Genomic DNA, 26,834 nt, shown 5'->3' on the forward strand with positions numbered 1-26,834 from the left:
TGGCTCCATTATCCTGGCAAAAAACCATAAGGCAATCGACATCCCAAACGGATGTACCCAGAACTTGTAGCAGTGTCCATTGACTGCAAACCAAATATGTCTGGGACAAAGGATGAATTGGCACATGTAGATACGCATTTTCGAAGTCGATGCTGAAGAGCCTTTCCCACGGACGTAGTGTCAAGTGTAGTTTTAGGACAGATTCCATCTGACATTTTGATGGTAGCCATAACGGGAACTCTATGGTGATGAGCTGAGTCCATGCAGTGATCACATGGGAAAACAGAAGATCCGGCTACAGGGAGGGTGCTTATGCGGGTATCATAAGGTAGCTTAACGATCCCATAACTTCAGACTCATAGTCTGTGCAGTCCAGGCGGGACCAGTGGGGGAATCCAAATGGTGAACACTTTGCTGAGGGTCCATACAATCTTGCAGTCCTAGTGACAATCGTGATGGTTGTGGGGATTCTTCTGAGCCTGTTGTGCAGCATTCCGTTTCAGCTGTTCTATCTCCAAAATAGGCCACACTTCTTGCATGTTGGTGAAGCAGATTACACCATAGTATAAAATCACACCAACACAAACTTATACTCACATAACAAGTGCTTCTAAACAATTACTTAAGCAAAATCTAGTTGAATAAATAGTAAATACGGACTATTTAAACTGAAACAGACTAGTAATTAGTGTGACTTCACTAACCAGGTGCTAGAGGGGAGCAGCTTTATTTAGATGTTGGTCACAGCACACAAAGGAAAGAAGTGAAGATTTTCCTGCTTCTGCACATGGAAGAGGTAGTCCAAAGTGCGACAAGTGGTGTGTAGTAGACAGTGAAGAGGACTTCTGTTGCAAATGTGTGATGCAGCCACAATGCACAGTTATGGCAATTATGTAATAGAGGTAGAGATTCATAAGAATGATATATTTTAAGCTAGCGACTACATGGCAATGTGAGTAACAAAATTCTGATGTGAAATCTTTAATTCGTTCTCTGTGTTTTTGAAGGGTCAGTTTGTATCACAAAGTTCAACAAAATAAAATGTCAATGTTTCAAAGCAGATTATTTGTATGAACAATATCTATGGCAAAGTATGCACCCATGTTGGTGGATGAAGATAAAAAAAATTTACAACAGGTATAAAGGTATCTTTCATTTACGAAAATCTTACAACATCTAAGGGCTTAGATAGTTTCAAAAATAGGCTACAACAGAGTATGATTTCCTAATGATAACTTTATGATAATCTGAGATTGTTTCGAAACTCTAGGCCCAGATACCCAACCCCATATCACCGTCACTCTAAGCAATCTTCGGAATTGCAAAGTTCAGAAAAACACCACTTTGGATTATTTCTTTATGAGACTTCACCCAGCTAAGGTGAACATGACAGATGGTGGGCCACAAGAAGGTTTTAACTAGGTACCTTGCAGCAAGATGTTATATGTCAATTTACCATCTACAGAAATACCAAATTATCAACAGAACAACCATGTTAAAGACCATGCTGTATTGGCTGCTGACGCATGACTACCCCTCTCCATGACATGGATTAGAACCATGCATCTTCGATATACAGTAGGTTCCAGACAGCAACTCTCACAGAAGTATCAAAAACTGCAACAGAAGGGTATCTACAAGAACAGTAGGCAATCAATCCTAATGGTAGAACGTCTTGGTTAATGTTTATGTGTTTCCCAGGCCTGCAAGATCCCCTGACCTGTCACCAATTGATAATTTCTTGGATGAAACTGAATGATGTTAGCAACATTTTTCAAATTCTCCATCAATGTTGCAGAAACTCCAGCTCAATTTTCCTCAGACATGTAATGCCACTCCCTCTGGCTTTCATCACCATTTAGGGACCTCAATGAGGTGAATGTGTGAGGCTTGCATCAATGCATAAGGTAGACACATTCACTAGCAATCTTGCCTCTGAACCTCCTTGTATGACATGACTTGTTCACATATGGCAGGAGCGCTCTTCATTTGGAATGACAGATTCTCATTATTTTTCTCAAATACTTTTGCCTTTGAGTATATTAGAATAGGTTGTATATATACAAGGACAAGAGGAATGAAAACATTTTTTGTGGTTGCTAGCTAACATACTATTGTGAATGACTTTTTATCTTGCTCATTGTAAATGTTTGAATATCTTGACTTATACTAAACAGAACATGTTGACATCTGCATAACCACAAATGCCACTGAGAGGGCAAAAGCAAATTTGTCATTGCTTAACCTGCTGTTCTCCTTGTGCATGTGGATAGTGTTGACAGGTACTTCATATTGCAAATGTCTGTTCTTGGTGAACTCCACAACTGTTCATGATGTTCATGTATGTTTACAGTCGCAACAGTTGAGATGAGGTTTGGTGTTGCCTCAATGATCTTCATAGAAGTTGGAATTCAATACTGTGTCTGTCACATCAGGCTTCACAGGTTATTCATTGTGGTGCTGATACAACTGACAATCGTGACTGTTTGGGCTCTATTCCTAGTGAAGCCTTGTAAGTTTGTTCCTCATCAAGTAGGTTCAATGGGTCTAGTAGATAGTTTGTAACCTGAAAATGATGTTTGAAAAAGGATTATATATAGTAGGTCCTACTGCACACAAATAGTCAAACAAATTACATCAAATTATCTCCATAATTTAGGTACACATGTAAACATCTTTTCAATATTGTTGCCATCGGAACCACCTTCAACTTTGGATAGAGACAAAACAAATTTAACAATCTTGACACACACCTTTTTCGTAATCATCCATGCAAGGTTTCAACCTTAAAAGTTCTGTACGTTAGGAGACAAATTTAAACACAAACTTATGTAGTGGAAATTTTGATGGAGGTTAGACTACGAAACTGAATGTATAGGCCAAGTGTCAGCAGTTCCTGAAAAAGAAATTTTGTGCCGTTCCACTGTAGCTCACCCAAATATGTAGTCAACATTTTAAAATGTCCACAAATTACTTGAATTATTTTATAGTTAACAAGTTTTTATTGTTTGTAACAAGCAGCAGCAGCTGCAGCAGCAGTAGTAGTAGCAAAACTTAGGATGAGCTTGGCCCACTAAAATGTCTAATTGTGCCCAACTGATCACAAATTTTAATTCAATCTTTAGTTCTGCACACCATTTCCTCATCATATATAAAAGACAGAAACCAGTTAAGGAAATGTTTTTTATGGTCATCAGTTTGCATAAACAATTTAAAGCACCATCTATCTAAATGTTACATTTATCTGCCAAAATGGTACACTCACTGGGCTACAGATATGAAGGTTGCGAGTTTGATCCTCGGGAATATAAAGAAAACATTTGTCATTTGATTTTACATTTCATTACAAGTTACAATCTGAACGGAAGTTATATTAATAAAATACGCGGGACATTATATAAAATCCCTGGGATATTATATAAAATCCCTGGGATATTATATAAAATCCCAGAGACATTACAACGTCCCTGTTTATGAGATTTAACCCGACTGGAAAGTAAAACCTCACAATAGGTTTTAATGCCTATAGAAAGAAGTCTCTTACTTAATAGCGATCCCAATGAATAGGTTTATAATCATGATTAACCTCGCAACCTGCAGGCAATCATATTGTGAGTAATCACATAACTATACTTCTGTGGTATGAAACAATAGTTATCATTGTGTATCATTCTAAGAAAACTGTTTCTATTACATCATTGCCTTAAAAATCATTGTTTAAAGGCTGAATCACACTTAAAATCCCTAAGTTTTTCAATACAGATATCCTCTCCACTGTTCATCTTAAGGTCAGCCAGATCAACTGTGCAAGCGCAGGGGGGTTGGGGGGGGGGGTTGGGGGGAGGGGGAACATCACTCCTTTCCTGTATGTGGTACCATGAACATGGAAGTCTTTTTCCTCTGATAATAACACACAATTTACAATGTTTTTCACTGTAAATGCTTGGATTTTTCTCCTGATGTAAAGGAGGTAGTGTTCTAAGAATTATATACAATGATAACTATAGTTTGATATTTTCCTACAAATACCTACTATACTACCTCTACTACATCCTTCTTCTTCCTATAGTTGTGGCAATGTCCCAAAAGCAAGTTTGCAACTTCTGAGCTTCATTCGCCCAAACACCCCTTGCATCACCATAGCGACCACCCTGTCAATCAGGTCATGCACCTGGATCTCGTTCACCTGACACTCACTGCTTCATCGTTCTCCTTCTCTTTGTCTCAAAGTGGAGGCGTACTATATTTTTTAGGAATTTAGGAATTCTTTTCTCAAAAAAGAAGTGGGAGTTAGGTGCAATTCTTGCATCAAGAATCGGCAAAGATCAACAGAAACAGTCAGCCTGTAAGAAATGCCAACATATCTTTTCTGCAGTGGATCCACACAGTTTATGCTGTGGCTGTCGGGGAGTCTGTAACCCAACATTCTGATGTCCAGAATGTTCCTATCTTTCACAAGAGGCATTCACAGAATACTTGAAGAAATGCCAGAAAGGGAACATAGATCGCAGATCTAAATCCAAGGACACACAACATGGACCTTCTCATCGTAAAAAACAAAGTGTACAACTAAGGCTATCTTCAGTCCGACCCTAAAATGAGTGGTCAAGCAGCCTCCATCAGCCGCCATTACATCCCTGTCAGTCGAGGATGCTGCTGTCCCAGACAACTTTTTGGACAAGGAAACTCTGCCCTTCTTCCCAATTGACTAATACTGGGGTACTAGCATTCCACCGACTACCACAAACTCCCAGGCCAAACATATGTTGGACACATGTATGGTACTGGCTATTAACAAAGACCAGTCTACTGATTTACTTCCAACTACTTAGGTTGCAGCCCAACGAGTCGGCTCTACTTTGACAAGCAATAATTCTAATAATTCTATCCCAGTTGTCATCACTGCGATGAACGTCTAATTAACCAGAAGTACAATTGCGATGTTGCCCTCCCCACAGAACAGAAGTAGAGAGCACGCTCAACCAACTATAGATGAATGACATTGAGAGAAGGGTTGACAACCTATAGATCGACCCTCACAGCCGCACCTTAAGGGTTGACATTCTCAGGAGAGGTCAACATCTCACCGTCACTCACAGGATCAAGTCTCCCAGGGTTGACAGTCTAAGGAACGCGCTTCCTCAACAGGTCTGTCGCAGGATCCATCTTCCAGAAGTCGACAATCTAAAGATCAATACTCCAAGGGTGGACATTCAGACAATTCACCTCAACTTCGATCTTCACGAGAACGGACGTCGATATTGAAGCAATTTTCTAAGCAGAAGACAGTTTGTCAGGAGGAGAACTTTTCTGTCTCTACAAATTGTCATCACCCTACTGATCGATCCTATGAATATGACCACGTCCGTTTTGTTCTATCAAACGTCATGCATCTAGATGACACCATTAGAAGGACCATGCCCTTACTGTCCACCATATTATCGGCGACAGATGCGATAGGGATGTCTTTGATCCAGGCCAAGACATCAGCGGGAGCCTACATCAGAGGGACCATAAACTTAATCCAAAGCAAATTTCAGGATGTCATGGATCTTATCACACATGAATGGGGATAAATTACCGTACTAAAGCTTAGAGGTCTACTCAACTACCGTCCTTCACCGCCACGAAGGACACCAGAGAATCGCCCAAGAGGGGCGATGTCACCTTCAAGTGATCCCTCCTATCTCTGGGACGACAGGGCACTTCTGCCTCCATTCGTATCAGTTATTCTTACTCAATGTCACTTCGCAGCCAACTGGACCATCCTGGATGACCCCTTCAGATAATTCAAGATGGGTATCAGCTGCCACTCATAGGAGTCCCTCTAACAACATCCACTCCAGTCCAGAGTGTGTAACCTGACCAGACAGTTGACAACACTACAGGACACGATGGGTACATTGATATCCAAACAAGTCCTAGAGTGTTTAGGCCCCAGTCCCAGAACCCCAGGGTTTCTACCTGCCAATATTTTTGCTCGCGAAAAAAGACAGCAAGAACTTTTGTATGATTTTGAACATGAAGCTGTTCTATGACGTCTGTTGCGCTACTATGCACCATCTTTCAACAAGAGAACTACAGTGTCAGCCTAGATCTACAAGATGCTTACCTGCACATACCCATCCATTGAGGGCACCGCCATTACCTCCGGTTTATTTTCCAAGGTCGTCACTACCAGTGGAGGGGGCTACTATATAGAATTCTTTCAGACCAGTGGCTTTTTACCAGCCTTACAAAGCCCATCACAAAGTTTTTACACGTCAGAGGGATTGTCTTCGTGTCATTCAACGACAATTGCATCCAGGCCCATGCTGACTGGAACGTTCTAGTCAAGCATCTCACTTTCACTCAGAGATTTCTTCATCACCTCGGTTAGCTAATCAAAACAGAAAAGTTGGAAACCACACCCTCTTCACAACTGCAGTTCATTGGAGCTCTTTTTGACACTGATCTCGGGAAGAAGTTTGTCCCTCCAGACAGGTGGAAGAAGATACGGTTAGCACTCACACAGTCTCTACATCTTTGACAATGGCAGCAGTTGCTCGGTCTATGACGTCGGCGCAAGCTCTCACCGAGTGAGGTCGACTACAACTATGGCAAATTCAGCCTTTTCTGAGACCTTATCTTCAGATTGACGATTGTTGGGTTCCAATTCAGCTCCTCGACAGAATGGCATCTACATCTGGAAGTGTTCAAGGGGATTGACCTATTCACGACCCGGTTCCACCACAACTCTCCACATTCATCTCTCCGATTCTGGATGAAAAGGCATGGGAGTACGGCGCTTTGGATATATCGTTGGAGAATCTCGATGCTTATGCCTTTCCACACCAACAGTGCTTCTACCACTGGTGATTCAGAAGATGGCTGCCATGACTCAGCTATGCCTGATTTTGATAGTGCCTTACCGGCCAGCACAGAGCTGGTTCACCTTGTTAGTTCCTTCAACCTCACTCCAGCCTACGACATCTATGCGCCTTGCTTGACTCCAAAAGTCCTTACTTGCAAACCTTGTACATCCATAATTGGAAAGCTTTCGAGGGATACTGCAGGGGCAGGTGTATCACCTCTCCTACTGCTGCTTAATCATGTGTAAAATGTGATCTAGGTTTCACAGATTATTTTGACTGCCCTACTGGTCTACGACAAGGATGTATTTTGAGTCCATTACAGTTTTCACTTTTCATAAGCGAATTATCATATGAAGTTATTTCTAATGGAAAGCATGGTGTACAGTTATACCCTGATTTAATAGAGATACTGTTATTGTTGTTTGCCGATGATGTTATTTTAACATCAGATAGTGTCACGGGGCTACAGACTCAGTTGAATATTCTAGAAACCCACACAGAAAAATGGAATTTAACGGTAAATCTGGAAAAAACAAAAGTTGTTGTATTCAGATGAGGTGGGGTGCTTTCAAAAAAGGATATTTGGTATTATAGGGGGGAATAGGTTGAGGTAGTGTCAAGCTACAAATATCTTGGTTTACCTTTTTATTCATCAGGAAAATTCAGTAAGAGTATATCTGATCTAGCACTAAGAGCAAAAAGAGCTTTGGTCGAATTGATTGCACTTTTAAGTAAAATTGATCTTATTTCAAAGTCAGTGTTCTTTAAGATATTCGATTCGCAAATACAACCTATACTTTTATATGGCTCTGAAGTGTGGTGATTTCAGCAATATGACAAATTGGACAAAGTTCATCTATTAGCCTGTAAAAGTAGGACAACAAACCTCAAATGCTATAATCTACGGGGAAACGGGTCGCTTTCCACTGTACATCAACTCCTATGTTAGAACACTTAAGTTTCGGCTTAAATTAATTCATATGAATGAAGACAGATTGCCAAAAAAGGCTTATTATATGTTTTTGTATTTAGATAACTGTGGACGCCATACATGGGCTTCTAACATTCGTTTACTTCTTTTTTCCCATGGCTTTAGTTTTGTATGGATATCGCAAACAGTTGCGAACCAGCTTTCATTTCTTTTTAAGGATACTTGTATAAACATGTTTTACCAAAACTGGAGATCAGACTTAAATTCTAGTTCAAGTTTAAAAGTCTTTTAGAACCTGAAAAATATCTTTCAGTTTTGTATGAAAGAAAATTTAGAAACATAATTGTAAGATTTAGAGCAGGTCTTTTAAAATTGAAGAATAATGAAGGCAGATATCTGTCGATAGAAAAGTCTTTTCGAATATGTCCAGTCTGTAATAATGGTATAGAGGATGAATTTCATTTTTTACTCATTTGTTCATGTTATAATGATCTCAGAAAAGAATACTTACCGACAAAACTTTGCCGATATCCTAGCTTGAACCATTTCAAATCTATTATGTGTAATAACAATGAAGCAGTCTTAAACAGTTTATCACGTTGCCTATATTACGCTTATGCAAAAAGAACAAGTAGTACAATTCAATTATGACATAAGTCATGTGTCATGTTACTTTACCGTTGCATCTGTGAACAATTGGTATATTGTGAACTGTAATTGTATATGGGCCCGAAGCCTTCATGCAAATGAAAGTTCTTCTTCTTCTACTGCTGCTTCCCTACAGCAAGTTACCAAATATCTTCAGCATCTTCGCTCCACCAGGAAGCATAAGGGCTCAATATTATCTACATATCTAGCAGCTCTTAAGTTGGTCATCGCTACCACAACAGACTTGAAGATTACTCTAGTCCCAGTACTTCAAGCTCTTCTCAGCTCCTATATTCGTCCACCCAAATGTGATTTAAACGTTATCCTTCAACACTTGACGTCAGCAGAATATGAGCCTCTGGAAGGAAGGACTCCGAGGAGATCACTCTTAAGACAGTCTTCCTTCTAGCTTTTGCTACTGCTGCGAGGGTCAGCAAGATACACACCTTGGATCTTAACAGGATTGGATTTGCGTCTGCGATGGGACTTCATCGCAAACAACTATCTCCCGGGTCAAACAGTCATGCTATTGACGATACCGCCTTTACCTCAGAGGTTTCCTGTACAGCGGTCTCCTTTTGGTTACGATTTACAATCTTCCTCCATGTCTAGACAAAATCTGATGAAACTAAATTGACTTGAAATGTCCATTGCATCATACCAGATACATTCACAATCAGTATAAAGGTTTCAGCCAAAGAAGCAATCTCTTTTGTTATCGATGTTGTGCGACGAAAATGTGCAAAAAGATTCTTTGAAGTGCACTGCACTTCATGTAGACATAAGTGAATTTGATATGGCTTGAAGCAGATTACAAGGGATGATAGCGGGAGAAAGTAGCTTCAAACCTGGGTATGAAGCATGATCCAATCTCAACAAAGTTTATGATAACATTTAGGGGCAAATTTGGTGCAAAGACAGTCTTGGCCAAGGTAAACCAAAGGGATAGCCAGGACTAGTTGTGAAATTGTATGCTATGCTAGATGACAAGAGTAATGTCTTCCTGGACAGATCTGATTTTTAGAGCTCTCTGTTGCTGGAGGTGACAGTGTTCCTTATACTTTCTGGTCATGTGGAGAGCAAAGGGATTTGTGGATGAATCGCTTGATTCTGGTGCCAATCTAGAACTCCCTAGCCTGACTGAATGTAATCAAATAGGCAACCACTGAGAAGAAATATCTACACCCAAAGTGGCAACACACCATTCCCATCTTGTATGCATAGCTGGACTTATCCCTCCTGTGGATGAATCCCACATCATCCTATTGATTAGAAGAGATATTGTACCAGTGCACCATGTGTTTCATCAACACAATCAGACAGGGAATGCTCCTTTCACCCAAACATTGTGCTTAGATTGGGTCATTGTAGAAGAGACCTTTCTCGGATAAGTGCACCAGCCAGACAGAATAACTGTGAACGGATGGCTTCCATCTTCAAACCATGACATGAAAGAGTCATATTTAAGGAAAGACACCAAACTACTGTCGGTGACTAGGAAAGAAGAGCATGTTTATACAGATGCCTCAGAGAAGGTAACCACCTCTGTTGTCTACTTGTAACCCTAAAAGCGGATGGTCAAAGTTTTGATGTCCGGATGTGTCATACCAAAAGACGTTAAAAGATAGTACTTGTTGTTACCCACCCTGGTGCTCCGGATTCAGGGGCTAAAACAAAGACTGATATGCAGATCGCTTTATAAGTATAATAATCTTGGAAGCAACATTAAACCCCATTTCACCTCACCTCGACTCACCTTTGAGAAGGCAAGAATATCCCAGGGACCACAAACCCAGGGATGGTTACTCAAGTCAGGTTCATCTCAGGAAAGTCTTAAGTTATACCATACCACATCCAGAGTTGTGCAGTACAGTACTTGGAGTCAATGCTGCTTCTCATTTGTGAAAGTTTTGACATAAAGAAAGACACTGTTTCCTACCACACAGATAGTCATATTGTCCTTGGATATATACACAACCAAACCAAAAGATTCTCAGTTTACATCAGCAACAGTGGATCACACATAAGGAATCTGTTGAGACTGGAATGATGGAGCTGCGGACCTGGAAACAAGATCGATTTCTGCTAACTTTTAGGGAAAAAGCACTTGGATTACAGGCACTTCACAGCTCATTTAGTGTAAGCAACTCAAGGACGTCTCGCACCAGTTCATCCCAGGAAAGGATCCAGAGCTTGTATTGGAGGGTGAATGCCCTCACCACTCAAGCTTCAGAAGGTGTTCACAGACTCACACGATTCTCAAGCTGGAACAGTCTCATTGAGACTAATGTTCCACAGTTGGCACAATGTCACCATAAACACAGTACCCAAGATTTATGTGTAAAAATCGTATTCACAACATTTTGTGCAAGAGCTGAAAGTTTCATTTTTCAGCAAATCCAGTCAAGTGTATAAAAAGGTTATCCATTGTACCAAGTCCAACACTGCATTGCCTAAGGACAGTCATATACCAATGCTTTCTCAAGTTCTTGACAAAGACTTGTGAGAGGTTGTCTCTAACATGCGTACATTGACACAAACCAGAAAATTCCACTCATTCTTCTGGGAAAGCATCATATTGCTACTCTCCTTGTTCGGTACTTTCAGGAAAATGTGAGACACCTGGGTCCTCATCTAACATAAGATGCAGTCAGATATAGGTTTGGGTTAGCTGGTGGAAAGCGCCTGATGAACTCTCTTATTCACAACTGCATCAAATGTTGCTGACTTACGGGTAAAGTTGAATGCCAAAAGATGTCAGATCTGCTACCTGACTGCTTGACTCATAGCCAGCCTGTTATCTATATCATTGTGGACACATTCGGACCATGGAATATTGATTCTAGGAAAACAAGAAACAGAGCAAAATATGGGCTATAATAGTTTTGTGTCTTGTGACAGGAGCTATCCCCATAGAAGTAATCAAGAGTATGTGTTCATCTGCCTTTATCAATGCTCTCAAGTGTTTCATGAACTTAAAGGGACAACATAAACCAATTTAGAACAGACTGTGTTACAAACCTCATTATCATACATGTACTTCATAAATTCCTCATACCCAACCTCGAAGCAAAAAGCTGTGTCAATGAAAGTCATGTGACATAGCACAAGTTCAATCAAACAGCTGTTTCCTATCAATTTTGAATCTGTTTTAATTCTTTTACGATGTCATAATAAAACATGTCGTTAAGATAAATTCTTTGTGGTAGGATCACTCGGGGTACATGGGGTTTTATGTGTCCCTCATTAGGTTTTATACAACTCACCTCCAGCTTTTGGTATAAAACCTCACATGGAACGCATAAAGCCGATTGTACCCATCATGATCCTGCTACAACTTAAATTAGTGTGATTTATATCTTGCAAGTGGACACATTGAATGTCAAATTTTTCAAAAAGTTTTGGCTGAGTGGATCTTCAACCGCCCGCATACCTCACACATGGGAGGTACATAGAGGGTGCATGATTGTGTTGAGACGCCAGACATTGGACTTCCATCTTAGATGATTTGATTGATAGGGATCTAACCCATGATGTTACATGATGAGGCTTTGTTACAAGGGAGCAGTTTCAAGATTTAATTTGAAATTGATATAATTTTTCCTGTATTACCATGGTATGATTATGGCCAAGTGTGTATGAAAAAGGATAAAGATTGTCCAATCAGCTTCATTTCCTCAACTAAATGACAACCAGGTGGTCCCAATACTGCTTTCTGTTAAAACAGTGCTAAAGGCCATTGTTATATTCTAAAATCATCAGAAACTGCTGTTAAAGCCAAAAGCAAATGGGAAGAACTTCCTCAAGTCAATCAAAATCACTCAAAATACTAAACTAAGGTGGCTCCAGCTAAGAGTGTATCTCAACAAACTCCTTCCTTTGCAAAGTAACTTACAAATATTAACTTAAACAATTTTAGCATACATTGTGTGAAAGAAATGCATGTGAAAGGTATAGCAAGAGTCAGCAAGGCAATTTTTAACACAAAATGGATGTTATATCATATACTGTTGGATAATGAAGTAACGACTGTCCCTCCACATGTAAATACATAGTTATCATTTTCTGTCACCTCAATCCACTCTTTTCTACCAAATACCACTTGTCGATCTTAATTGGATTTATGCACTGTATACATGTACAAGTGAGAGTGCCTGTGTGTGAATGAGTGTACTGAAAATCCTGGGGTCATGTTTTTCATCTCTCAATTTTCATTCAAAGGAGCTTCATGCATTTCTTAGTAGCACCTATTATCTGTAACATGACTCCAGAAAATAAAAAAACAAAAAAACACCAAAAAATCTTTTTAGGGACACTAAAATGATCATTCATGCAAAGTTTCATCTTCCAAAGCTTTATAGTTTCAGAGGAGATGTCGAAATAAATATAAGTTAACAATGTATGAACAGACGACAGACAACATGCCATGACATACGTTCACTTGACTTTCAGTCAGGAGAGCCAAAGGAATAGCTTCTTTAACTTAAATATATAGTTTTATCTTTATTTTTGCAAATATATCACAAATAAGCATGTGAGCTAGTTAGTAGCTGGTTTTATATAATCCATAGAACAAAAAATTATACCATGTCATTTGAATAATGAACACTTTTTGCAAATTACAACAATGCCTACTGCTCTATATTTTTGGGACAAGGATCTTGGCAAAATCATTTATTTATGCACTCATGTGAACTGATCAATCATACAGACAAACTTTTACTCACCCGTGAATGATGTTCTATTCTATACCATGTTTGTTGGAAGAGCCTGATCTCTCGTATCACATGAGCAATCTTCAAAACAAAAAGCAATAGACAAGTTTGATTTTGTCCTAAGATACATCATATTCTGTTTATATACTCACACACAAAAGAAACGCAAGTCGAGTATGCAGTATACATGTTATTTATTTTCAACAGTAAAGACAAGAAATACTAACAGGGCAAGAACGAAAAAGATTTGACTGAAGACAGTTTAATCTATTAAAAGGCAGATGACATAATAGGGTTTTTTCAAATGTTGAGGGCTTACACAGTTTCGGGTCAATACCCAAAATGTCAGTCAATACCTGGTGTGACCACCATTAGCATTGATCACTGCCACACATGTCCTGTACATTGAGTGGATCAGAAGATTTGTGAAGGCCCTAGGGATCCTCCTGCACACATCCAGAGCAACTGTGAGTAGTTCATCGGCAGTTGTAGGGACTGGGCGTGCAGACGCCTTTGAACCTCATCCCACAAGTGTTCGATGGGGTTCAGATCAGGGCTGAAGGCTGGCCACAGTAGAACACGGCTGTTGTGTTGTTGCAGAAAGGCCATGGTAGCTCTGGCAACATGAGCGTTGTCCTGATGGAAAATGTGTTGTTGATGTTGTGCAAAAAATTGAACAACGTGGGGTCTGATCACTTGGTCGATATACCACTGAGCAGTGACACCGTGTCCCCGACCTTGACCAACATTCAGAAAGCACATGGGTCCAAGTCTCGCATTAAGTCTAATCCCTGCTCATATCATGATGCTAGGTCCACCCCATGGATCCCTTTCCACAAAGTTTCTGTCAGTGAAACGATCACCTCGACTCCACCAAATTCTGACTCTTCCGTCTGCATGGGAGACACAAAAGCAACTTTCATCAGAGAAGATGACACACCTCCACTCACGATGATGCCAATTGCGATGACCCTGTGCCCAGTGAAGTCATGCTTGTCAATGCCGTGGTTGGAGAACAGGACGACGTGCTGGTCGGCGACATCTGAGGTTGTTGGAACGGAGACGCGGAATCAGTGTCCCGGCTAATGTGTCGATTATGTGTTCCTATGGTCTGTCGAGCACTTTCACTTGCAGTTAGGAACGGATGTTGTTGGTGTTGACGGGTAATCTGACGATCTTGACGACCGCTCCAAGGAAGGTCATCTGTGGTCTGGGTGGCATTGTATCAATGCAGGAGACGGTAAATTGTGGTTATGTTAACGTTGAAATGACGGGCAACATCTTGGACAGACTCTCCATCTTCCAAACGTCTGATAGCCTGGTTTCTCTGAATTTGAGTTAGGCGTGGCATTGTTGACCAAAGAGTGGTAGGTCCAAGTATCGGCCACAGTTTTATACCCACTATAGTCCTTGACAGTTTGTGCATTTTCGATTTCGCGAGAAATGGGTGCATGATACCAACATATTCATTGAAATGGTGCATTTTGGCGATATGTTGCGTTTTTACTCGGGGCTTCCAAAATGCAACCAAAAATATTGATAACACCATCAGGCTTTACTACATGCTAAAATTCATATCAATTTATGGTTCCGTGTTTGTTACCTATTTGGTTAAAACCACTTGTGTTTCTTTTGCGTGTGAGTATATCATCAGATCTATTATTTTCATCTTATGAAAATAAGGATTCTTCAGTTTTGGAATGGACAATGTACATTGTGTTATGAGTATCTATGTCTAATTTTTCAAATACATCTTTGGTGGTGATTTGATGAAATGTGACATGTTTTTAGGAAGCAGCTCTACTCCATAACCATTTTATCAATGTTTAGAGTGAATTGTTTGATAGGCATTACTTAGAAGTTGACGGATAACAAAGAAGACAACATTTATGGATAACAACTTCTTTGATATTGTAAAGGCAATGTTTCAGTATAGATCCTGATACCATTGTCCAGCATGACTGAATGAGGAACATTGTACTGAATATATGGTAGGTGGAGGATTAACAGTAACAACAATTGCATACATGAGTGGGATAACATGAGTAAGTAATGACCACAGAAGGATAATACTGTCACAACAAGATGGACAGAGAACACATAGGTGGAAGCCAATGGGACATGAAGCCTATAATCGTGGGTTCGAATCCCGGTTCGTGCCATTTTGTTTCTAGGTTTGTCAGCACCATATCCGTGATCGTAGGTTTCATTGAAGTGGTGAATGTCTGAGACCTGCATCACGTCGGGCTTTCCTCCCACATTAAGCTGACATGCCGTGATATAACTAGTATACTGTTAAAAGCAGTGTTAAACCCAACTCAATCATTCACTCAGTAAGAAGTTGTTATCCATAAATTGTGTCTACAATGTTTTGTGTGTTTTTGTATTTCCCTATCCTGTATATACCTTTAGTCCTTTCCCAGTAGCCTTAGCTTGGTTACCTTATATTACGTCATGCAACCTGTACATGGTCGGTAGAACCTCCTCTTTACCAAACCATATCCACCTGTGCTTCATCAGGGAGTTTGCTGTGTGGTATTTGTGGTAAAATCATAAATGTATCAAATAAAAGGGAATTGCTCTTCCTTTTTTCATACATAAATCTGGGAGACAGATTGCATCAAGATGTCTGTCAATGTAGGAGAGCCAATGACATATGTGCCAAAACTTTGAAACAGGTGGTAAACTATGTTTGAGCTAGCTATTTCAGCTGTAGTGATTCCAGCAGGGCAGTGAACTGTCACATATATGTTTCAATGATCGTTTTCCAACTACAACATAAATGTTTACAGAAACTATGGTTATAACAAACTCAAAGAGACCACAAATTTTAGTTTGTTATAACCGTATAGAGAGTTTTGGGCTTAAACCGAAGAGCAATCTAGGTGACTAGTTTTGAGCGGGTATGCAGTCTGATGAGAGCATACCCGCTCGAAACTAGTCACCGAGATCGCTCTTGGGTTTTAGCCCCAAAATCTATATATTCACACATCTCTCTAACACCCAAGAGTAATGGCTGAAATTACTCCGTCTTCCTCCTTCAGCAGCCTAGAAAGCCGCTCTATTACTACGGTGGTTCAGGTAGAACCATCAAGTAAAAGTAAGAGAGTTGAATTTGGAACCAAAGAATCCAAATCAACCGATAACATCGCGAAAGTGGTGGATTTACTCAACAGTCTAGTCAGCCCATATAAGACATAGGAATCTCATGAGCAAAATCGCCTGTAACAACATGCAACTGGAATTTACAATCACATGTAAAGAGAAAAGTCTGATACCTAGGTCGTTTAGACCATTCATCCTGTAACACCAAACCAATTACAATCAAGAATTGGCTAGAATCAGGAGCGAGGCAGCAAAATCATGCGCCTTAAAATTAATGGAAACACACATTTCCCAATTAAAAGTCAACATATGTGAGCTTAGAGACCAAGCCACTATGGAGAAAAACAAACTCCAAAAGAATGCTGACAAAACCTCACTGGACACCATACTTGCTGCGTGCCATACGATCACTACCCGGGAGTCAACTAACTGGCACACGAAATTGGATAAACGATTTAATGAACTCAAAACCGAGTTCAACGAGAGGAACCCATACAATCCCAAACTTTTCATGGAACCCACCATCACCCCACGTAACCTGACAGGGGGTCCACGCCGCCAAGAGCCCAGACACGTCAGGCCTCTGAATCGGTTCAACAACAAATCAAGACAGACCTTCAAAAGGAAGACCCGGAACCAGTCAGGAAATTTCCAACTGGAAAAAGTCCTAAGGCAGCTTGCCAATGCCCTGAATGTGAGTGGCAACAATAATACAGACATTAGCAATGAATTTTCATATTTGAATCTCAACAATAATAGTTCAAATAAAAATCCTGAACTTTACAAAAATGCCTTTGTTGTTAATCTGTCTGATTATCAATTTAATGAGACAGAACTTAGTGTTCTTAGTAAGGGTCTTACTTTTAGCCCTACACCGTTAGATACGGATCTTAGAAAAATATATACAGATCTTAAAGCCTTTTTTCGGAGAGTGAGAATCTCTCACTTCTTTCATGAGACAAACAAAACAGATACAGTTGACAATTTCAACGATCTAGAGAGTAAGTTTGGCCCACGAAGCACCTGGACCCCAAATCCAGGCATAGACCCTACGCTCGATGCCTTTATCAAATCAGTTAAACACCAGTTTCTCAAAATGAACACCATCCCGTTCATACGCAACAATCTCACACGTGCACAGAGAACTGCCATCAATAGTCTAAAAAACAACCCAGAAATCGTGATTTAAAAAGCCGATAAGGGATCAGCAGTCCTTATTCTCAACACTACTGATTACATACAAGAGGCCACACGCCAACTCACTGACACCAACTTTTATCTTAAAATAGACCATGACCCCACCATGGAATTTGCTAACGAGATCACACAACTTCTCACCAAAATCTTCACCAAAGAAGAGATCACTTACAAAATATTTAATGGACTGTTACCCAAAGAACCCAAACTCGGCCAGTTCTACCTCCTGCCCCAAATTCACAAAAACCTAACACCTGGCAAAGTACTGGGCTGCCCAATCATAAGCGGAAACGGCACTACAACTGAACTGATTAGCAGCTTCGTTGACGAACACATAAAAGAGTTCGTCAAACATTATCCTAGCTACATTAGGGACACCACCCACTTCATCCAAACCGTGGGCTCCATCAACCTACCACCCAATAGTGACATCATTCTTGTCACTATGGACGTCACATCCCTTTACACCAACATACCCAAAACGGAAGGCCTCCGTTCAGTAGCTCAGGCCATTAGACGCTTCAAACCTGACTGGTCCATCAGCTTACTCTCTTTACTTAGACTTGCTCTATACAAAAACAATTTTGTTTTCAACAATGTACACTTTGTACAAACCGGAGGAACAGCCATGGGTACCAAACTAGCCCCATCATACGCAAACATTTTCATGGGAGAATTAGAAGAAAAACTTCTAAAAAAACCCACTGATAGCCCAAACCTATACGTCAGATTTATAGACGACATCTTTCATCAAAGAAATGAACCAATCACATCCCACAATCAAATTCACGGCTGAATTTTCTAGGGGAAAAGTGGCTTTCCTAGACACATGGGTCATATTTAACCAAGAAACCAACAAACTGGACTTTGACCTATATTGCAAACCCACAGATACACATTCTTATCTGCTATATACCTCCTGCCACCCGCGACACATCAAAGTCAAAGGACCATATAGCCAATTCCTCCGACTCAAAAAGATCTGCAGCTCGCAATCACAATATGAGTTCCAGTAACAATCTAGTAAAGTATTACCTCAAGAGAGGTTACCCCAAGAAAATTCTCTTGGACAATGAAATAAAAGCTAACGCTAAAGAGAGAACATCCCTCTTAACACAAAAACAGACACCCTCTAAAGACACTAAACCAGTGATCTTTATCACAGATTACAACCCCACTGCACTCAAGGTTAGCTCCATGATTAAAAAATCCTGGCACCTACTTCTAGGATCAGATACCTGCAAAGACACCTTCCGAGTCCCACACATCACGGCATACAGGAAGAAGCGCACTCTCAGAGACATCCTCATGACAGCGGCAATCACCTATCCGCCACTCAAACCACAAATCAGTGGCCGAACTGTGCCCAACTTTTGACTCAGGAGGATCTGGTCAAGAAACTTCAGGATTGGGAAATAGAGAAGTCAAAGAAAGTCATGTTTAGATCATTAATGAACTATCTGCATTTATTCTTTGTAGCAGCATCCCAGAATGCTGATCTGAACATGAACCTTTCCAATAATTCAAATGCACGACAACCCTTCTTCATGGCTGCTCCTCCGCTGTCTTGCCTGGCAAAGGAATACCTTACTTTACATTATACTCGGATGGTTGTTGTCAGTCTGAGTGGATTCCTGATTACTTAAATCATGTGTTTATTCAGCATGTCGCTAAACACTTCAATTCCGTAGGACACTCAACCAGAGACCTACACTATCAAATCATACAACAGCTCAAAACAGACCCTGAGTCAGCTCAGAGCACGGCCAGACGCCGGTCCATTGAACTAAAATGGATATTTGATCTGAAAACCATCCATCCGCAGGGCATGAATGATAAGATCTAATCCTGGAATTCCCAAACCCACTTACCTATATTTTGTTATAACCGTAGTTCATTATAAGCATTAAATACAGAATATATACAGCAAATGGCCAGGACAAGAAAGTGTGTTTGTTATTTATGAAAGTAGTTTACTGTAGATATCCCTTAATGATGTATGCAAATCCTCATCCCTAACAGTTTCTAAGAAATTGTACCAAGTTTGGGAGTACAGAGCACAATGTCCCAAAAAATGAAGTGAATGATTGTAACTCAATATAATATTTATTCTCGATGCTGGGTTTTGATCTTGATCATAGTGTATTCTGATAAAACTTATTCCAACTGAAATCAGATGGACGGAACCAAAACCTATATAGCTCACTCCCACTTCATTGTGGGGGATAAAATGTGTGATTTTCATATCTTGTAAAAAAGATAACAACTATTCATTTGTTAATTGGTCAACAAACTGAACAAGAATTCTGAAATTTTCTGAGTTTGATTTTGGTAAGTGAATAAAAAGTGGAACCACAAAGATGAAAAGATATAATGGCCACCACATTTAAAATTGAACATGGTTGAAGTGAAGAGGTCAAAGGAAGGTTCAAATGTAAAAAAACAGATAAACAAATAGGATATACATGTTGATTCCAGGTACTAACCTAATAATATAACCAAATTTCATTACATTTTGCCATAAATACATTTTGCAATATGGCTGCCATATTTTATACTCCCCAAAGAGAAGTAGGGGATCATGAAATATAAATGTTATGATCAGTCATCAGAAGAAAGTTCAGCTTGGGAAAATGACTTGTGAGGAAAGCCCTGTCTTACACGGGAAATGTCAAATGTGCATGAGCAAGACAGGAAATCATCACTTCCTTTATGTGTGTCCAGATGTTAACAAGTCAAAATCGTTGCTCACATCTGAACACATTTTGTTTTCTATAATCTTGGCAAGAAGCCCAAATCTAGGATACAAGTAAAGTCGGCTAGAGTTAGAGATATGGATAACATTAAAAAACAGATGTTAAATATCAGCTTTTACATCAACTGGGTTGCTGCAGACATTTGTCCCATCATCCCTCTGACTAACCAGATTCAGGTCTCCCCTTAAGTCAACCATGCACCTATGGGATTCATTCACAGCTCTTTGGACCATATCCTAAAGATGCAAGAAGTCATTCAGTTATTGCAGATATGGATTTCAGCCCAGCTTTTACTTATAGGATGAATTCCTATGCTTTAGCAAGTACATCACATTCACACCATATTGTTGCAGCCTTTTACAGGTCCACAGTTCTTTAACAGGGAGACTAAATAAGTCAAGGAGGAGACCACCAGGGCAACCAGCCAGAGGTATCACAGCATGGCATTGAAGATCCAGAAGCATCCAGGAGACTATCAGAGTCAGCCAGTTCCTCAGAGGAGAAGACATGTGACATCAGGGCATGATTCCATTCGTTGACAAGTTTGACATACTTGCACATTGCCTATCTTGGAAGAGCAAGATCAAGCCCACAAAATGACCCCTCCATCCAGAGATATTCAAGTGGAGAACCTCAATCTGGGATACTCTATATCTTGATCTTGACCTATATAACGAACAATATTCAAGGGAACCCCTGAGATTTCAGCTATAAGAGTGAAATGATGAACTTTTGCATGAGACACAGCTATTGTATACAGATAGGAAACTCACTTAAACTCTGCACATTGCACACATAAAAAAATGCCATCCATGGTGACACATCCTGGTTACTTGAATGTGCCAATAAACAACCACATGGTTCATTGATCGGGTACAACAAAGAAAAATGCCTTCAAAAGTGTACATGGCGAAACATGACAAAATGTGTGCAAGAGGCATGATTGTAGTTGGCCAATCACAGAATACAGTTACAAAACACTGTGGTAAATCCAAAAGTGTGATATCCACACTGATGGAATGATATTGGCAAACAGGTGGGGTTAAGATGACCTCAGGCAACAGTGGCATTGAAGATACACATTGTTTTCTGATGAATCAAAATTCTGTTTACACTTTACTGATAGTAGACAACATGTTTGGAGATGGAGTGGAGAGAGTTACTGTTCGGTTGGGTTAAATTTTGGCATCGCATGTGACAGCAGGATGGATCAGATAATCATGCAACGTTAGATGGTCCAAGTTTTACATCCAGTGGTCATCGTGTTTGCCCAGTGCATAGGTCAGAACTTTGAGTTCCAGGATGACAATGCACCTCTTCACAGAGCTTGTTTTGCAGTTGTCTGTCTGAGACAGCAAGGTGTCACAACATTGCCCTGTCAAGCTGATACCTTTTGGTTATTTTGGGATGAAGGGTTCGTAACCGACCTCAGCGTTCCAAAAAATCGTAACAGCTTAGGCAGACCTTACAATAAGAATGGAGGAGAATATCACGAGAGACAATCCAGAGTGTCAAAGTTACATGTAATTTATATTACCGCATAAACGCATGCACAAGACTGGGGCACAATATCTTTCAGGTCCCTAACGGAATATATTGCCCAAAATCAGTCACTGGCATTTGTCCCCCTCAGGCACAGGCAACATATGATACCTGCCTTAAGTAGAAGTGTGGATTATCTGGATAGGCCACGATGTACAATCAGAGCACTGAGATACCACATCACAGATCACCACAGAAAGCAGAGAAAAAGCCTATTTATCTCATGCAAGACTTCATTAGGAAAAGACTTCCTACTGTGGTGGGATGGTTGAAGACCATCTTAGCCGACAGCTATCACTAAAATCAGATCTGAGGAAGCTGCAAACCTCACAAAATTAGAGCGCTGTCAATAACTGAGCTGTCAATTGAAACCCTACAATACATTTTCAAATTTCTACTTGCATGACATTCAAACCGATCTGGAAGGACTAGACTCACTGTGTTCTGTGGTGCCAACCTGGGTTTTAGTATCTGCATGATAGTCTAGGATGCATCATCGTACTACCACCAGAAATGATGTCATAGGAGACCTCAGTACCGGAATAACATCAAAATATACATCAAACTATCCAGGGGCATAATGAAAGTGACGTTATCAGTGAATATGCCACATAACATATTGTCAGTGGATAGTTGGCAGGTTGTTTCTAGATCTTAGAAGACAGTATGAATATGTGAAATCCTGAAACTTCTGACTAGTTGACTGCTTATCCATGACGGATTGCAGTCAGCCATTGAGGAACGTTGTGGCTGTGATGGGCTGTGACATTATATTCCTCTTCAGTGGCTCCATTCCTCATCAGCTGCATGAACAGGTGGCATGGTTTCTCAGTCATTGGTTATGGAACAGTGATGCATTATTACTGCTGTCTCTCAGACACTATGGCTGCCTTAACTAATGCCAGAAGCAATAGGGTTTTCTGTGTCAAGTGTTCAAAGTCAGCCAGTTGAAGGTTTGTAAACATCACTGGTTAGATGTTGTAACACTATGTTCAGGTCCCTTGATGGGACCCCAAATTTTTTCTGCTGCTCCTCAAATCTGAAAGATCTGAGTTGTGCCATCAGTTTGGGAAATTTAGTAAGTTTTGTCCCATTTGAAATAGTCAGTACAGAAGCGGTCAAATAAGTTCCCAGTGTCGAACCTTTAAGATTCCTTGCGCTTCTTAAATGGCAGAGGTAATCTGCTACTTTTTAAAAAGTAGCTTCGGCTGCTAAAAACCCCTTGGATCTTGCAAACTAGTCAAAACTCTTCATTTTAAATCACAGATTCCTTGTTCATCTACAAAGTGCTAAGGAAACTGCCATAGCTGCTCTGATGGAACATTCTCGTTTAGAGAGGTTGTTTTTAATATGTTCCATACATGAAGCTCGTATAGTTCTGGTCTTGGATGAACTTGGTTTGAGGAGGATGTAGAAGAAGGTTAAGCTAGTTTGGGAGTTTAATTGACAGATTTCAAGCTAGCTTTATGAGGTCTGGAAACCAAGTTCTCGTATGGCCTATAAGGCGCTACAAAAAGCAGTTGTAGGTGGCTTGTGTGCAGGATTTTTTGATTATCCATGGTATCAAGGCAGGTAGGGGAAACGTTTAGACCCTCCCAAGATATTGCCTGTGCATTGATGGACCAAGCTAGTGGGTCTGGCACAGGTGAAACAAAGGTGCTATCTGATTTATGAATCTGTTTGCGAATCGATCTATTAATGCGCAACCTTCTTCCCTTATCACCATAAATGCTTCTGGATACAGCTTCCATTCTGGTGGTGCTGGTTTAGCTGGTCTGGAGAGGACATCCGCTAAGACGTTTGCCACTCCTGGAATGTGTCTTGCCTTTATCGTTAATTTTCAGGCTGTCAACGAGTTCGTAAAGTTGAAAAGTCAACTTCTTGAGGGTCTTGATTTTGACATGCCTTGAAGATTTACATGTTTTGAAGATTGAGTAAGCCTTGAAACACTTGCCTTTTGTTGACTGTGATTTATTTGCGAATTGTCGCTGGCAAATAATTTTTTGTTTTTATCCACTGATCTTCTGATACTAGAATCTGATTCTGACTCGTTAGAAACCTGATCCCAAGGAATTTGATCTCCTGGGATGGTTGTAGGTCTGACTTCTGATATTTCTGATATACCAACCTCGTTGAGCTAATAATCTCAGGGTAAAGTTCAGTATTGTTTGAGTTGTTCTGTTGATTTTGGGGCTTGGATTCCTTTGTCAGGATAAAAGCCGCAAAAGATTCACCTGTTCTGAAGAAACGCCACAATTGGTTTGTTCACCCATATAAATAGCCATTGGTCAAAAAAATTCCAAAGGGCAGAACAGCCCATTGGAAATGTTGGCTTTTGAAAAGGAAATGTGGATATTTATTGGAGGCTGGATGTATGGGACTGCGCAGGTAAGCATTTTAGAAGGTAGTTGTGCTGTCTTATCATTGTTTTAATTGTGGTAGATGTTGTAAATCAAACAAGACCTTTCATTTGAGTTCTTTAGGGGTTCCAGAAACATCAGTGATTAGAAACTCAGAGTTAATAACTCAAGCGGAATTACAAACGTTTTTTTTTAATTGAGTTCTTTGCACGGATTGTCTATACATTGAACTCATTGTCTGTACAGCTTTCATTAACATTTGATCCTTAGAATTGTCATAGCGACTGATTTACGACACCCATTGTCTGAAGAACATTTAATTGCAAAGGCTCATTACCCTGGAGCCATGACATCTTTATGCCTTGAAACACTTAATTGCTGTTATTTATAACATGCTAATCCTATTTGTTAATCCCCATTTTTGTGTACATCGACTGTCTGCCATCCTGAACGAGATGTGCAAGTATGTCACTGATGATTTACTGTTTACATTTATATTTATTACTTACTAAATGTCAGGTGACCTTGGCTATATAAGCCTTGGTCCGGAGAGGAGAGAAAGAAAGGTCTTACCCTTAGCCTAGCTAGGGTTAGGCTGGGTGCTCCGGGGCACCAAGACAACAACCACAACCACTATGTGCTGACCTGGCACAAAGTGTCTTTTGTATGTATATATCTACATGTATAAAGTAAACTGTATATACCGCAAGCCATCGTCTCCAAGTTGTCACTTCCTTCTGAGAACCATATGTCGGCCTCTTGTATATACGTGTTGTTAAGTTATCATAAAATAACATTTATACTAAGTTTTCCTATAATAATTAGATCCACATCAAGTGCTTTTATGAGTTATCATGGTGTAATATTCATACATCATTTCATATAATTATAGTTCAGCAAGTAATACTTATCATCAGGTACAATGCATATATAAAATATCAGTAGTTTCAGTTATAGCTTTTTAGATAGATGCTAGCCTAAGGTATTGGGAGCGCATCTCCTAGACATACTATTCAATAAGACAAGAGTTATGTCTACATAGTTTAATAGATTTGAAGCTTTTAGATAAATACTAGCATAAGGTATTAAGATCCCATCTCCCAGATAAAAGATATGTCTACATAGTCTTATAGATTACCTTGAACTATTTTATTTAAGTAAATCTGTCATCACCTATATTAGAATAACATTCAGCAATTACTTCAATTTAGACTCATTAAGGATTAGCCCCCATACAAGCTCGTCTATACTGATACCATAATCTCTTTCCAAGCACCCAGTAAATATTTCAACAAGATAAGTGCCAGTCCAACAGGATTAACAGGATTAAGTATTCCCCTCTGTCTAGCCATTCATTAACCATAAGGCACAGCCCATCGTGTATCAACCAATCATATTCCATTTTATTGTTCTAATTTTTGTTAAATACATACAGAAACCAAATGTTAAGCAGAAGGGGTTTGACGCTCATACCAAGCAGATCTCTCTCCCACAGCCCAGAGGGTTGTACCGACTCTCTGTGGCACCCTCAGCTATATTTTAAGATATTGTTCATTGTTAATTGTTCTTGTAAATAAAATTGTGATTAGTCTCCTGTGACTCCGGCTCTTTGCTGACTAATTCCCCCAAGAAAACCAGCACGCCATTTGGAAGGTTTTGTTCAACCGAACAGAACCATAATAATTCCATAATAGAATCGTAAACTATCTCTTTGTTAACATTATGGATGTGACCATTAGAGATGTTGTTGCCTCACAAGATTGCTGTAATAAGTTCTTAGTGTAGAGGTCTGACCAATTAGAACTGGACATAAGACTTTGATGATGCAAGTGTGTAAGACCTGCTGATACTGAACTAATATGATCAGAGATAAACTCTTGGTTTTCCGTTTGACCGATTAAAACTGAAAGTAACATTCTTTCACAGTAGTTCTGGGGATCTTTTAATTCATTGATGATAGCTTCATTCACGGAGTGTTCCATGGCTAACCAAAACAATAAATGTCTGGTGGTTATATCAAGTTGTGCTAGTTTCCTGTTGTCTTGTTGCGGTAAGTTCTACTCTTGAATTCTGACATGAGTATGTAATCCTCATCAATCCCCAATACTAGGAGAAAGTGTGACTTGCATGCATGGGGAACTTTCTAGAATTAAAGCTTACTGTTGGGAGTTCCTATGATCTGGTAGCCTTTGCAAAGAAACATTGAGATCATTAGCAATGTGGGAGAATAGCAGAAGAATCCCTTGACAGCAAAGATGTTGTTAGTCTGTCTGTAATCCACGCTATTAATTCATGATATTTAATATACTCTTCAAAAAAGAAATGCAAAGCCAGATTTGTGTGAGGTTGGAAAATACATTTATACGAAAATGCATCTCTTGGTCTACAAGGTATTCAGCCAAAATGTCGTGGAGAAAACACTTGGTGATTGCAGTTATCTCAGTTATGGGTACACAGGAAAAGTCCAAGGTGCAGGTCAGCTACCATCAATAACACATATGTCCCCCGTTGGAATTGATCGTGGCCTGACATCTCCTGTCCATGGAATGCGAATCACATCCTGGGGAATGGTAGCCTACTCAGCCTTGATTGCCCTTAATATGGACCAAACCTGTCGTGCCATGATGAGAGATAGCCGCCCACATCATAATGCTACCCCTACCACCAAACCTGTCCACTTCCTGTATTTGAGATGCGGTTGGGATTTGGGATAGCCTTGTGATGGT

At 40.0% G+C, this 26,834-nt stretch overlaps 1 protein-coding gene across 1 annotated transcript in view; it reads right to left on the minus strand.

Moving 5' to 3' along the window:
* Positions 1–772: 772 nt before the first annotated feature.
* Positions 773–26,834, minus strand: part of LOC139478127 (ras-specific guanine nucleotide-releasing factor 2-like) — a 969,963-nt gene continuing 943,901 nt past the window's right edge. The window contains exons 28-29 of the mRNA XM_071260456.1: positions 13,161–13,229; positions 773–2,566 (exon numbers count right to left, since the gene is read on the minus strand). Of these exons, the coding sequence (XP_071116557.1) occupies positions 2,450–2,566; positions 13,161–13,229 (186 nt within the window). The 3' untranslated portion in view covers positions 773–2,449. The remainder of the gene's footprint in view (positions 2,567–13,160; positions 13,230–26,834) is intronic.

The sequence above is a fragment of the Haliotis cracherodii genome, unplaced genomic scaffold, assembly GCF_022045235.1.
Source record: "Haliotis cracherodii isolate W230 unplaced genomic scaffold, xgHalCrac1.p SCAF_1, whole genome shotgun sequence".
NCBI lineage: Eukaryota > Metazoa > Mollusca > Gastropoda > Lepetellida > Haliotidae > Haliotis > Haliotis cracherodii.